The 12849-nt window shown below is 36.1% G+C and overlaps 2 protein-coding genes across 2 annotated transcripts in view; one reads left to right on the top strand and one right to left on the bottom strand.

The window, feature by feature from the left end:
* The first annotated feature begins 378 nt into the window (after positions 1 to 378).
* LOC129904126 (BTB/POZ domain-containing protein At5g60050) lies at positions 379 to 3045 on the top strand. The gene is made up of 2 exons (XM_055979660.1): positions 379 to 1086; positions 1993 to 3045. Exons 1-2 carry the CDS (start codon positions 550 to 552, stop codon positions 2947 to 2949), a joined length of 1494 nt encoding a protein of 497 aa, XP_055835635.1. The 5' UTR covers positions 379 to 549; the 3' UTR covers positions 2950 to 3045.
* Positions 3046 to 4289: 1244 nt separating this feature from the next.
* The window catches only part of LOC129904254 (DNA-directed RNA polymerase III subunit 1-like), a 45077-nt gene continuing 36517 nt past the window's right edge, over positions 4290 to 12849 (bottom strand). The window contains exons 20-28 of the mRNA XM_055979796.1: positions 11693 to 11840; positions 11437 to 11588; positions 11191 to 11346; positions 10999 to 11112; positions 10779 to 10876; positions 7049 to 7253; positions 6751 to 6953; positions 5098 to 5225; positions 4290 to 4733 (exon numbers count right to left, since the gene is read on the bottom strand). Coding sequence (XP_055835771.1) covers positions 5177 to 5225; positions 6751 to 6953; positions 7049 to 7253; positions 10779 to 10876; positions 10999 to 11112; positions 11191 to 11346; positions 11437 to 11588; positions 11693 to 11840 — 1125 coding nt within the window. The 3' untranslated portion in view covers positions 4290 to 4733; positions 5098 to 5176. The remainder of the gene's footprint in view (positions 4734 to 5097; positions 5226 to 6750; positions 6954 to 7048; positions 7254 to 10778; positions 10877 to 10998; positions 11113 to 11190; positions 11347 to 11436; positions 11589 to 11692; positions 11841 to 12849) is intronic.

Here is a 12849-nt window from a genome sequence, read left to right as displayed (position 1 = left end):
TTTTTAGTTTTTGAGGGTATTTGACAAAATTAAAAATAACTTAAAATAAGTTATAAACCAAAAATAAAACCCTCCTTGCTTTTTATTTTTTAACTTAAAAGCCATTTTAATTTTATTTTTTATTTTTTAACTTAAAAACTATTTTTTTTTTGGCCAATCCAAATGGGCCCTATATCTCAAAACCTTTTTTTTTACCTCCTCTCTATAATATTTGTGGGGGTATATTTGTAGACGCTCATAAAAAATAATTTTTTCCTAAGTAATACAATCATAACTATTATAATACACCATATTCCACACTATTTTTATACGTTTGAGACAAAAATAATACATGATTAAAACAAAAACAAAAAACCACTTGTTGAGTAGCAGTTATTATAGTTTTTTTTTAATTCAATCCTAAAAATTACTTCTGAATACACTCTGTCACTACCAAAATTTCAGATCCAACACTCCTCCCTCTGTTTTTCCGCCATAGCTTAGAGCTCTCCACTTTCTGAAGAACAATCTCATTAGAGAAAGCTCAAGCTCAAAACTTTATCTCCTTCAATGGCTTCCCTTAACAACAAATCATCCAAGAACCAATTAGTTTCCACTATGATCAAACAAGGTTTCATTTCTAACCCATATCTATCTCCTTCTCCTTCCCCACCTCATACCTCCACCAACCCACCTTCCCCTATCCAAATTCCTACCCGAACCAGTAATCCTAGCCCGACCCTTTTCGAGATGATGTCGGAGGAGCAGACCCGTGACTCCAAACACTCATTGGAATCACGACACCGAGCTCACGAGAGAGTTTCGAGGGTTTTGGCTGATGCTCCGTTTCCGTCGGTGGGTGACGTCAGGCTGACGATAGCGGCGCGTGATGGGTTTAAGATTTCTATGGATGTTCACCGGAGAGTTCTTGTAGGACGGAGTAGGTTTTTCGCTGAGAAGCTTCAGAGAAATGGGTCTCATTCGGTGGAGATTCTTGATTGTGATGACGTGGAGGTTTATGTGGAAACATTGGTGCTTATGTATTGTGATGATTTGAAGAAGAGATTGATGGGTGAGGATGTTAATAAGGTCCTGGGATTGCTTAAGGTATAATAATTTTTCTGTTAACATCATCAATGTTTACTCAATTTTCGTTTCCTGTATAATAAAAGTTCAGTGTAGGTGAGTTCCTGAGTTATATTAGGCAATCCTCTCATCGTAAGCTAGTTTTCTAGGATTGAGTTAGGCTGAAAGTCTATTTTTTCACATGGTACCGGAGCCAAAACTCATCTAATTCATGTTGTTGTGTTTCTCAATGTTGAGTCCCCGAGTTATATTGTTCATGCTTAAGTTGTCTAGCATAGGGCGTGTGAGAGAGTGCCGAATCCCACAATGGTTGAGGAAAGGAGTTGTGATTTCCTATGGATGATCCTTCCTCCCTCGTGAGCTAATTTTTTAGGATGAGTTAGGGCCCAAGGTCCATCTTTACGTGGTACCAGAGCTAAGATCCATTGATCTTTGTTGTTGTGTTTCTTAATGTTGGACCCCCGTATTATATTATCCATGCTCTCGATGTCCTGTCCTGGGCATGTGAGCGAGTGTTGTGTCCCGCATTGGTTGGGAGAATGAGTTGTGAGCTCCTTATATGGTCTTCGACTCTTCGGCTCCCCCTCTCCCTCCCCTCATAAGCTAGCCTTTAGGATTAAGTTAGGCCTGAGATCTGACTCTTCACATGATAAAAGCAAAAATTAACTCTGATGGAGGGGAGATCTTATGGAAATCATCTTCTTCCCTCTGCTTGTGTGCTTCTTCAGTAAATGAGAAATCAATGGAGAGCTAGACATTGTAAAAGAAATTATAGATATATTGACAAGTTGCAGAATGGGTAGTGTACCAAGCTTCATTTTTCCGGTATGGCAAAGTTTTAACTACACTGATGACTTGGGACTTTGAGTGTCTTTTTATGTTCTTATTTTCTATATTAATATTTTCTTTTATCATGTTTTATCACAGATATCTTCAGCAATTATGTTTGATGATGGAGTATTGGCTTGTTTGGAGTATCTGGAGGCTGTTCCTTGGTCCCAACAAGAAGAGGAAAAAGTAGTATCTCATCTCAGTCAACTTCAGCTTCCTGATTCAGCAGCTCATATACTTCAGAGACTGGTTGCTGAACCATCAATATCTTCAAGATCCGATGATATTCTTCAGAGACTACTTACTAGTGTTTTACATGCCAAGGATGATAAAGCCCGCAAGGAGATGAAAAAAGTGATATCTCGTTTGCTAAGAGAAAACACTAGCAATAGTAGCAGTCATGAAAGTAACCTTGATATCTCTCAGGATACTCTTTATCATTTTTGTCATAGATGCCTCACTTCTCTAATACTTAGCTTGTCTGAAGCTACATCCGTGGATGATAACAGGCAGCAGGATCGAGGGGTTCTAATGGGTGAGATTGCTCGTGAAGCAGACAATCTGCAGTGGCTAGTCGATATCCTAATCGACAGGAAAATGGGGGATGAGTTTGTAAAACTATGGGCAGAACAAAAAGAACTCTCAATTCTTCACTCCAAGATTCCCATCATGTATCGCCATGAGATCAGCAAGATCACTGCACAACTTTGTGTTGCAATTGGTAGGGGAAATTTATTAGTACCAAAAGATGTTAGATATTGTCTGTTATCAACATGGCTGGAAAGTCTATATGACGATTTTGGGTGGATGAAAAGGGCTGGTAGATCAATTGACAAGAAGCTGGTTGAAGAAGGACTTGGCCAGACTATTCTAACACTACCCTTGGCTCAACAACAAACCATTCTGCTTAACTGGTTCGATCGATTCCTTAACAAAGGGGATGACTGTCCCAATATTCAGAGAGCTTTTGAGGTTTGGTGGAGAAGGTCATTCGTTAAGCAATACACAGTCGATTCTCAGTTACAATTAGCTCTCTTTGATTATACAGAGTGAAGAGGAGAGACTGTACAATATCAATCTTGGTTTGTTACATCCTTCCTATACACAACAATGTATATATGAAATGCATGCCACAGCCATTCTTTCAAATAAGTGTGTACTTCTTCTGTTGTAAATTTGGATCTTATATTCTACCTAAGGAGGGGAAGAGCAGCAGAAAATAATGTACTAGAAAGAAATCAAGACCATCTAGTTGTATAAAGATGGCAGTAATTTGGATATACAACCAAACCAGCCCCAGAAAAATGAATTTTCATCACCTCTACCTAATTCTAGTATACTTTTAAATGAGGATTCACTTTGCAGATTTGTCAATAAACGACCCACTAAAATCCTCTTTTTATTTTCTTCATTATTCAAGGATCCACCCAGCTCAAAGCAACATTTTAAAAAGCTAACTTTTGATTGTCCAGAAGTACGCATCTAACAAAGTGTGACAGGTAATTTAAGGCTAAAAAATGGACTCCCACGGAAAAAAAGCTTACTATACTGTATAATTTACTGTATGAGTCTGTATCAAAGCCTTGCCCGTAGCCAGTCCTGAATCACACGAACTCGAGCCAAAGGCTCCTGAAGCAAGTTTGTACCACGTGGCCTAGGCTTCGAAGCTTCAAACCAACCAACTAGAGATCGACAATGCCTAGGTTATCTTTATCTTAAGGATGACAACCTAAATTTTTTTTATATTTTCTGATTTTAGCTGAATTGTCTGATGTAGTTCTTGTATCAATGGATGGTTGTTTGGTAGGAGGAAAATACTTTTCATAAAACAAGTCATTTTCTAGCAACCAAACACCGAAAAAACATTAAAAAGGACTTCTGAAAACTGTATTCGAAAAATATTTTTTGGCATACCAAACACACCTGTGCTCTTTTATAATAGCAAATAATCTGATGTATCTTATTCTTTGGGGGTACTAATCTCACTTTTTATGAACAATTCCATATAATTATTTTTTGCGACTTGCATGATCTGATAATGCAAAAATTCATTTACACTATTTGTATATATAAAAATAAAATTATTTTGACCAAAAAAAGTTAAATCCTAAATCTGACAATGTGCTCACGATAAAAATTAAATGTATGTTTTTCCCCTTATAAATGCAGGAATGTTTTTATTCCAACCCGCCCAGCATAGCCTTAAACTCACACCACCCTGTTGCCATCCCTATTAATTAATTATCTTTCTATCCTGTTACACTCCAAAAACCATCACCATCTTTTTCTTGCTTTTTGTTTGTCTACATTTTTATAAAAATGGCTTTATTAGCTTTTCTGATATTATATGGCGATAAAGATAGCAAAAAAACTAAAAATCACACGGATAAACGTAAAATAGGAAATGCCATATTAATCTTTAAATATACTCTCAATGTGTTTAACTTTTGAAACTGTCCACTAAGTTCCAACATTCAGCAATTTCCTGCAGGAGGATGCCCAATATGAGGTATGGTATGTATAAATTGAATGAATCATAGAAACTACCAACAAAATCTGCATTAGCAACTATGGAGCTAAAATAATTACACGTTACGACACGTTGGAGGCGGGAAGCCCGACGAGACTTTTCACCTTTCAGTAACGATGAAAACAAATAATGTACCCGTAAACGTCTATCAACAAGGGCCAAAGTAACTTTCAACATTTTAAGGTTTGCTGAAACCAATCTTTCAGGTGTTGGTAAGACTTTTGTCTCCTTCAAGGACTTCTTTTTAAATTCACCTGATAGGATCTGCAAACCACGCCACAAGAAGAAATATTGCAAGTTGCCTTACCTGTAAAATCGGTCCCAAAGGCGAAAAAGGTAAGATGGTAAAATCAAGAAAGGTTGCCTTAATTACTATTCCAATGAAATCTGATAATGCTTCGATTCCGACAATTCATTCCTCCCTCAAGCCCAAGAGGATGGGTGTCCCATTTAAAATAGAAGGAAAACAATAAGCACAAAGAAAAATAGGGAGAAGTGAATAACTATCCATTAAAGCTGAAACTAAAATTTTGATGAACACTAACGAGATTGGGAACTAAAAGAAGATGTTTTGATGCGCAATATGCAAAGGGAACAGAAAACAAGCAGCAGCAGCAAAATGTCATGTCACAGAAATAGAGTGTTTATTCTCCTCTTATTAAATTCTTTACCTCTGCTATCATCCTTCCATCAGAATCCAGCAGTGCCTCAAGTATAAATTTGCAGAACCAGAAAATTCATTTAGAATACCTAGGATATCATAGGTTCTGATTGATAATTCAGCTCAACCTGCTCAACACTGGCATAAAAGAAGGAGAAGAGGAAACACCGGGAAATAAGGAATTAGTTATCTTAGAAGGTAAGAAGCACATCAAACTTTAAAAGACATTCACAAGAATGACGAGAAAAAAGAGCAGGAATGAATGGATATAATATGATTATTTGAGGGATCAAAGTAACCAAACTATTCTATGTATTATCCTCCCTGTGCAGAAGTTTGGGTTTCATTAGATTTGAGAGTTTCACCACACCTAGAAAGTACACTTTAATATGCAGCAAGGATTCACAAGCTACCACAATAACTGTAGGTGATTGGAATAGAAGTAGCTAACTTCTTAGATTACAAATCTGACCCTTTGTTAGTTATTGTACTAGATAACCACTTTAACTTAACGTTGACAAGTTTACGAGGACTTCTCCAATATACACAACATATACTCGCTAAAAGAAACTTTAATAAAATATGAGATGTGGACATCACATAAATAACCTATGATTTAGCAAACAATTCACAATATTTTCCATTTAACTGGTGATCCATTTTATGCTCACATACAATGCATAATGACATACATATCCCTTTCTAAGCATCTGAAACCTCCCACTCTACATGACCTACTTCTCTAACATTCTTGTATTGCTGTCTGTGGCTTGGTATGACTTATGGGTCTAAAATTGTCAAATTACCAATGTATTTTACGCCGTTCTTCTCAATCCTATTTATGAAGTAAATATTTTTTAAAAAAGAACATTGATCACAATATATACGGTATATTCCAAAAAGTACAACACCCAGGCGAAATATGATCCACTGCAAAGAACCACCCCAATTGTCTATCGACATCTATTAGGTGCTCCAAAATGTTAAAAGTATATAGAGATTCATGAACTGTTTCGACTCCTTTAAACAACAGGTTCTCTCTCCATACGGTCCTAATGAGTGCCAAATGAACCACCTCCTACACTCTATTTCTACGGTCATAATGAGTGCCAAATGAACCACCTCCTACACTCTATTTCTCCACCTGTTAGTTAAAGATGTTATCTTTTAGCTTGAGATAAGATCTTATCTATTAGGTTGAGGTATTTAATATTTTACAAAGGTATGGAGTTCTAATAGTCTTAAGAGTTTTTACTTGTTTAGAAATTCCTACCAGAATAAGGCTTAATTATTTTATTTGTTTTGTTTCATTAACTCGAAAAAAGAATGACTTAACAAATAGGTTTTGGTGATATCTCTGTGTTCCTATTTTATTCTTCTCTCATTCTCCTACTTCTCTAATTTTCTCCCATTCCACCTCCCTTCTCGTCCTGCATCAGCCGGATGCAAAGATATGCCAATATTTAATTGTTCTAACGAAAAGAAACCATTCTCAGAATACTGATTCCCTGATCTAGCAATAAGACCTTGAAAGCTCCACAGACTAATCAGTTTTCCTTTCTGTAGCTTCCAATGTGTTAGCTTATTCAAATAATTACGACGCACATAGAGGATATTATTAAGGTTAAAGAATAAAATGTCATGCTAAGTGTCAAACAAATACCGTTGCCGAAGTTTAAACATCCCAGTGCCTATCGTCATTGGTATGCCCATGATGATACATTCGGTTACTCCTTCTATCTTATCATCCCTTCCATTTACAGATGCATTAAACAGGTGGTCGGTTGTCTTCTCAAATGAAGCTAGCATCAGTACGCTATCTTTCATTTTCTGGACACCATGTCTAGTTATTCCCAGGACTTCACCCTATGATAGTGACAAAGAATGTCAATTAAGCTTGATATTTGGATATTAAAGGCATCCAACATGTTTTTGGATGAGGAATATTCCAGGAGAAGTACCTTATATGTCATCAGATCTGCAAGAAGCATCATGTGCCGCAAGTCTATTGTCATTCCATGACTTGACATGGTATAATTAATTTCATCAATTATAGAGACCCTTGATGCTTCAATGCCTAGAGTTTGCTGCACCTCCATTATATGATTGCTCTTTGTATTACGTCCATCAACTCCTTCAATGCCCATTACGGCAAGGAGACCGGTCCTACAGAAAGGAAAGAGCAGGTAAGATGTAGAAGTTCTATTTTATAGCAACAACTCATTGGAGCATGAAATTCCAGAGATGAAAACCAAAAGCCCAACTTGCTGACAATTGAAAACCAACACCATAGAGTAGGATTGTAATTCTCTTGTACATTTCTTCACAGGGTCCTAAAAGCTATATGAGACAACATTATTTTGACAATATCATTTTGATTATATGAGTCGCTAGTCTACCAATTAAACTCTCAATGAGACCATAAAATACAGATTTTCTGCACGTTTTTAAAATCCTTTTAATTTTTTAGATGATCTAACCGCAACAAACTGGTCTTAAAAGCTCCAACTCATGTTCTTGTGTGTAAAATTGTTCCATTTCTGGAAAAAAAATTGTTCCATTAATACCTTGTTTTCCGATTAAAAAGATGATTTCGAAGTTGTTCTTTATTTGATTGTCGAAAAGTTACAGATCTAAATTGATATATAAATATTTTACACTGTTCTCCCTTTCTAACAACTAAAACATCTAGATAGGCTAGGTGACAGCCATATGCTGCAAGCATAGACATAAAATACAGACTGTATTGTAAACAACTCCTTGCTTCACCCTGAGATGAGAGGGAAGGTCAACTTGACTCCTCTTTTCATATATATTATACATCATAATTGCATTTAATATTTCAATTAGTTTGATGTATTATTATGATATTGAGATTATGTCTAAAATCATTAATAAGCACACATAGGATGCAATTGTAGCTCGCAAAGAATAAAAGATAACAAACAAAACAGCTTTACTAGATTTAATGTGTTTGTAGCCATTGACTAGTTATATAGATTATTTTTGCAAATGAATACCAATTTATTTTGGTACTGTAATGACCTTGAGGGTGATTTTCAAAAATTTGTACAAAAACGTGTGAACAGTAACACGCGTGAACAGTAACTTTTTGGGCAGAAAATGCCCCTTTCTTCCCATTTCAATATTTTTCATCATTTGTTTGAGTTCTTGAACTCCTTGAGGTGATTTGAGAAGAGATTTTCGAGGCAAAGTGTTGGGTAAGTGATTTTTGACCTAAAACCTTCCTTTTTCATTAAGTTTTTGACGATTTTAACTCTTAAATTTTAGTTTCAAACCCCAAAAATCTTTGTTTCTTCCCTAATCCGAATTTAAGGAAAATTGTGATTTCCAACTCGTTTTGAGCTCTATTTTTATGGGTTTTTCAACCATGAGTTCCTTATTACCAATAGAATGGGATTGTTCAATAAATTTCCAGATTTGACCCTTTTCGAAAATAGTTAATTTTTGGACCATACCTATCAATATGGGTGTCATTGGACTCCTTGTGACGTGTATGTTTCATTGTTGATAGTGGGTTGTCATTCCGGACGCTGAATTCGAGAGTTGCTTGTCCGGTGGAGGTATTCGAGTGCGATTTCGGCAATTGAGGTAGGTTTGGCTATCTTTCTTTGAGATTGAGATGGGGTAATTAATCATTCATATGTTATAGACTTTGGGATGGGGTTGTAGTATGAGTTGAGAATGCTATATATATTATGATGTCCGTGTGGAGGCTTATTTATTAATGTGTTGCCGTGACGGGGTTTATTTGTATTACATAGCCCGTGTGGGGGCCTTATTTGTTATCTTATTTGCTTTGAGAGCATGTGAATTATGATTTGCCTAAGAGAGAGGCTTGAGTATATTATTTGACTTGTGATGCCGCCTGAGAGAATGAGTTGGGGGTTTTGAGCATACTTGAGTATTGAAATATTGTTGAGAAAGGGGTGAATATTTAAATGAAAGTGTGTTCTTCCCGTTACTATTTATTGAGGGTGAATATCATGTGTAGGTTAAGTTTTGAGAACTTTGAACATTATACCACATGTGAGTTGATTATTACTTCCATGCATATGTGTTTTGATGCATTCATCTTCATTCATCACATCATGAAACATGGGAAGTTGAGAAATATGAAAATTCTTTTTGAGAAAGAAAATGAAACACCTTTAAACCTTTGTATCTTGAGTCCCTGACCGAGGCAGTTTTCCGGTAGGGTAATGGATGCATTGTGATCCCAACCTTTGTATCTTGAGTCCCTAACCGAGGTAGTTTTCTGGCAGGGTAGTGGATGCATTGTGATCCCTTGACCACGAGAAGGTGGCAAGGATAATGAGATATTGTGATTGAGGTATATGGTCTGCGAGACCCCCATGGGTCCTGCTTGGTAGCACAGCTCGGCAGGTGTATACGACAGGCTGTGCGACAGTCTTGATTCCACCGTACCACCACATCATTGCATCATCATATTGCATTGCATTGACATTTGTGCTGCTTGAATTATTTGATTAATTGTGATTATGAGTTGTTATTATGGGTTTACTTTACTCGTGCCACTATATATATAAACTGGCGGCACCGATGCCGAAGTGAGACTTTTCTGTATGCAGGTGGAAGCGTTCCTTAGTTTATTTCATAGGTTTGATTAATTCCTTATACTCAGTCAGCTAAAACCTACTGAGTACATGTGAATTGTACTCACCCCTACTTCTGTGTCCCTTTTTGATGCAGATACTAGTCGGGGTACCCCACGTGGCAGTTAATATTCTAGCGGATTGTGTATTCTCAGATTAGTGGTGAGGTCCCAGAATTCGGATCGTCACTAGTCTATCTTTATTTTTCAGTCTTTTGTATCATTCAGAGACTTATGTTGTATCTTCAGATTCGAACCTTGTATTAGATGCTCTTTATACTTATGACACCAGGTTTTGGGATAATTTCTTCATTATTTTTTTTCTTTTTATTTAAATCGTGGCATCACTTTCCCCTTTGGAAGTCTTGTATGAGTTTTATTTTTAGGGTTACACATCAGATTGGGTTTTGAGATGTGTGTCATCATGACCTCAGTTTTTGGGTCGTGACAGGTACATACAAGATTAGACAAATATTTAATGTTACAGTTATAAATAATTATTCTATTGAGAAATACAGATATAAATAATTGAAGATAATCAAATTTGGGTGGGGGTGGGGTGGGGGATCATTTTCGGTCTGAGTCTATCCTTGCCCAAGTAGGACGTGTTTAAACTTGACCTCATGCTCATGGACAGACCTTGACCGTACATGGTCTTGGACCACCAATGAGAATATGAACCCACATCCGAGCATGAATGCCATCGTTCCGTAAACAATTTGTCCGAGAAGGAGGTTACAAGGACTAAGATTTGACCAAGTTCCATTCTACTTCACTTTTAAGCAACTGTTTGATAAAGGGGTGTTGAATTCGCTAGATCAGTGCAATGCTTTCGATAACTTAATTAGCCCTCTTAAGTTATATTTTGTAACGTAAAAAATACAGAATAAGGCATGTGAAAGTGAGATAACTTTTGAATCTCTACCATAAAAGACAAATAAGTTATGAGCTATTAAATTCATATAGGAATAATGTAGAAAATTACAGGCTTGCTACACCAAACTGAGCACAACCTAATGATATAGAATGTGGAAGAAGGTGTACATAAAACTTACCCTTCAACAAGCAACTCATATGTTTCCCCTTTGACATCATTTTTACGATCTTTTTGTTGTTCTCTGTTCACCACAGCCCTTTGAACTGTAGTAATACCCTGACATCCCAAGAAGATTTACAAATGTACGTCAACAGAGTAGTTCAGATAAAACAGAATAATCAATTCTGAACTGAAAACCCACAGATTTAATTAAAATTAAATCTTGATGCTTGTCATACCTTCACAACAACAGCAGGCAGCATATTTTTCAGCCGGTGCAGTTCAAAATGCAGTTTATCTTTATCAGCCTGAGGAAAAACTTCCAGCTTCCTGGGATTCAGAACTTTTACTTGCTGCAGAAAATAGAAGTTTCACTCAACAAGATGTCATTGATTGATAAGAAGCAGAAACAGAAACACAACTTATCTCACATGTTCCTTCAATTTTATTTTTGACGTCCGCAAAATTGATTGCTTGACAGTATAAGCATCAATACACAGTTGTGACACCTGAATTGTCTCCATATCAAGTGAAATAGCAATTGATGCCAATCGAGATGCCAACACAATCTTTATACTCTTAGCCACCTGCATAGGAAATAAATGTTGTATTCACAATGAACTTAGTTCAATGCCATTATGAGAGCTTTGTAAATTTCGTAAATACAAGCAATTTACCTGCCCCAAAAGAGTTTTTTCAATACGGGCTTTAATCATCCTTGCTGCAGTTAAATTAGCAGCAGACAGAAGTTTTGCAGTAATAATAGGAGTAGTGATCTTTTTTGCTGCATTTATGATTTCTTTTATTCGAGGAACTCCAAGTGTAACATCTACCAAAGAGTTAAAGAAACAGGATAATATGATAAAAGGTCAGTTAGACCAGCCAAAAACCATTTTGATGATGTAAACTTAAGTTCCAAATAAACAAGGATACTCATGCTTGCAACTCCAGCAAAGTGAAAGGTTTTCAGTGTCATCTGTGTCCCAGGTTCCCCAATACTCTGAGCTCCAATTGCACCAATTGCAGTTCCAGCTTCTAGTCTTTTTAGGTGATACCGAGAGATGCACGTGTTGAGGAACACCTACAAACAAGCAAGGAATATTAAAAATCCACAGATATGCACAATGCTATTAGTAACTTTATGATTCTGGAGAAAATTAAACAATTTATCTTTTTCTTTTAATATAAGTAGAAAATGTTATCCCTTAGTTTCTTTTTTCCCCTTTTTTTCCTAATTTCCCATTGAAATTATTTCCTCAATGAAGTACTACTAGTAATTCTCGTACCAGACAGATTTCATGTCTATTTTACATACTATAGCTTTATTTAGTCATACTACTGGGGATAACATAGAATCCCCTGTGTTTCCAATTTAAATGACTTTGATTAGCACAACAGTTCATATAGGAAAACATTCTCGTTTTATTACATGAAGGGAGCTAGGATATTAAAATACTGACGAAACAGGTGCAATGTAAGATAGTTTGAAGCAAATGTGGCACATCAAAATCAATGAAATAATCTCTTTGCTCAAATTTACACGTCACTCTTTCTATTCTTGGACTTCCCTAAATATTTGACACACTTCAACTAAACAGGTTGTGGTATATAACTTTCAAATTTGAAGAATTCATATTCATGTTCCACAAGGTACTTGCTACCTCCCACCAACACAAGTATTAGGTAACTCTGTCCACTAAGGTTTGAACAAATGGGAACAAATCACCTAGTATTTTTGCCTCCGCTAGGATTTGAAACGAAACTTCATGATTCTCAATCCCACTTCATTGGTCACTAGGCCACACCCTTGGGTGCAATTCATATTCATTTTCCTATTAAATTTGAACTTTGATTTTTTTTTTCAATGGCAGAACTTACTTTTTTCAAAATTGAAACCAAAATACAAATTCATTAAAAAGAGGAACATTTTCTGAAATAGAAAACAAATAAGATCTAATTGTTTAGGATTACATATCATCAAATAATTACTCCCATGATCCAGCTAATCTTGAATTTCAGCATTCACGATTAAGCAAGATAGCTTGTTACATACTTCTGACCAATAAATTTGCTAAACTTTTGATTGAAAA

This window comes from Solanum dulcamara, chromosome 9 (assembly GCF_947179165.1).
Source record: "Solanum dulcamara chromosome 9, daSolDulc1.2, whole genome shotgun sequence".
Taxonomy (NCBI): domain Eukaryota; kingdom Viridiplantae; phylum Streptophyta; class Magnoliopsida; order Solanales; family Solanaceae; genus Solanum; species Solanum dulcamara.
This window is presented reverse-complemented; position numbering and strand designations above follow the sequence as displayed.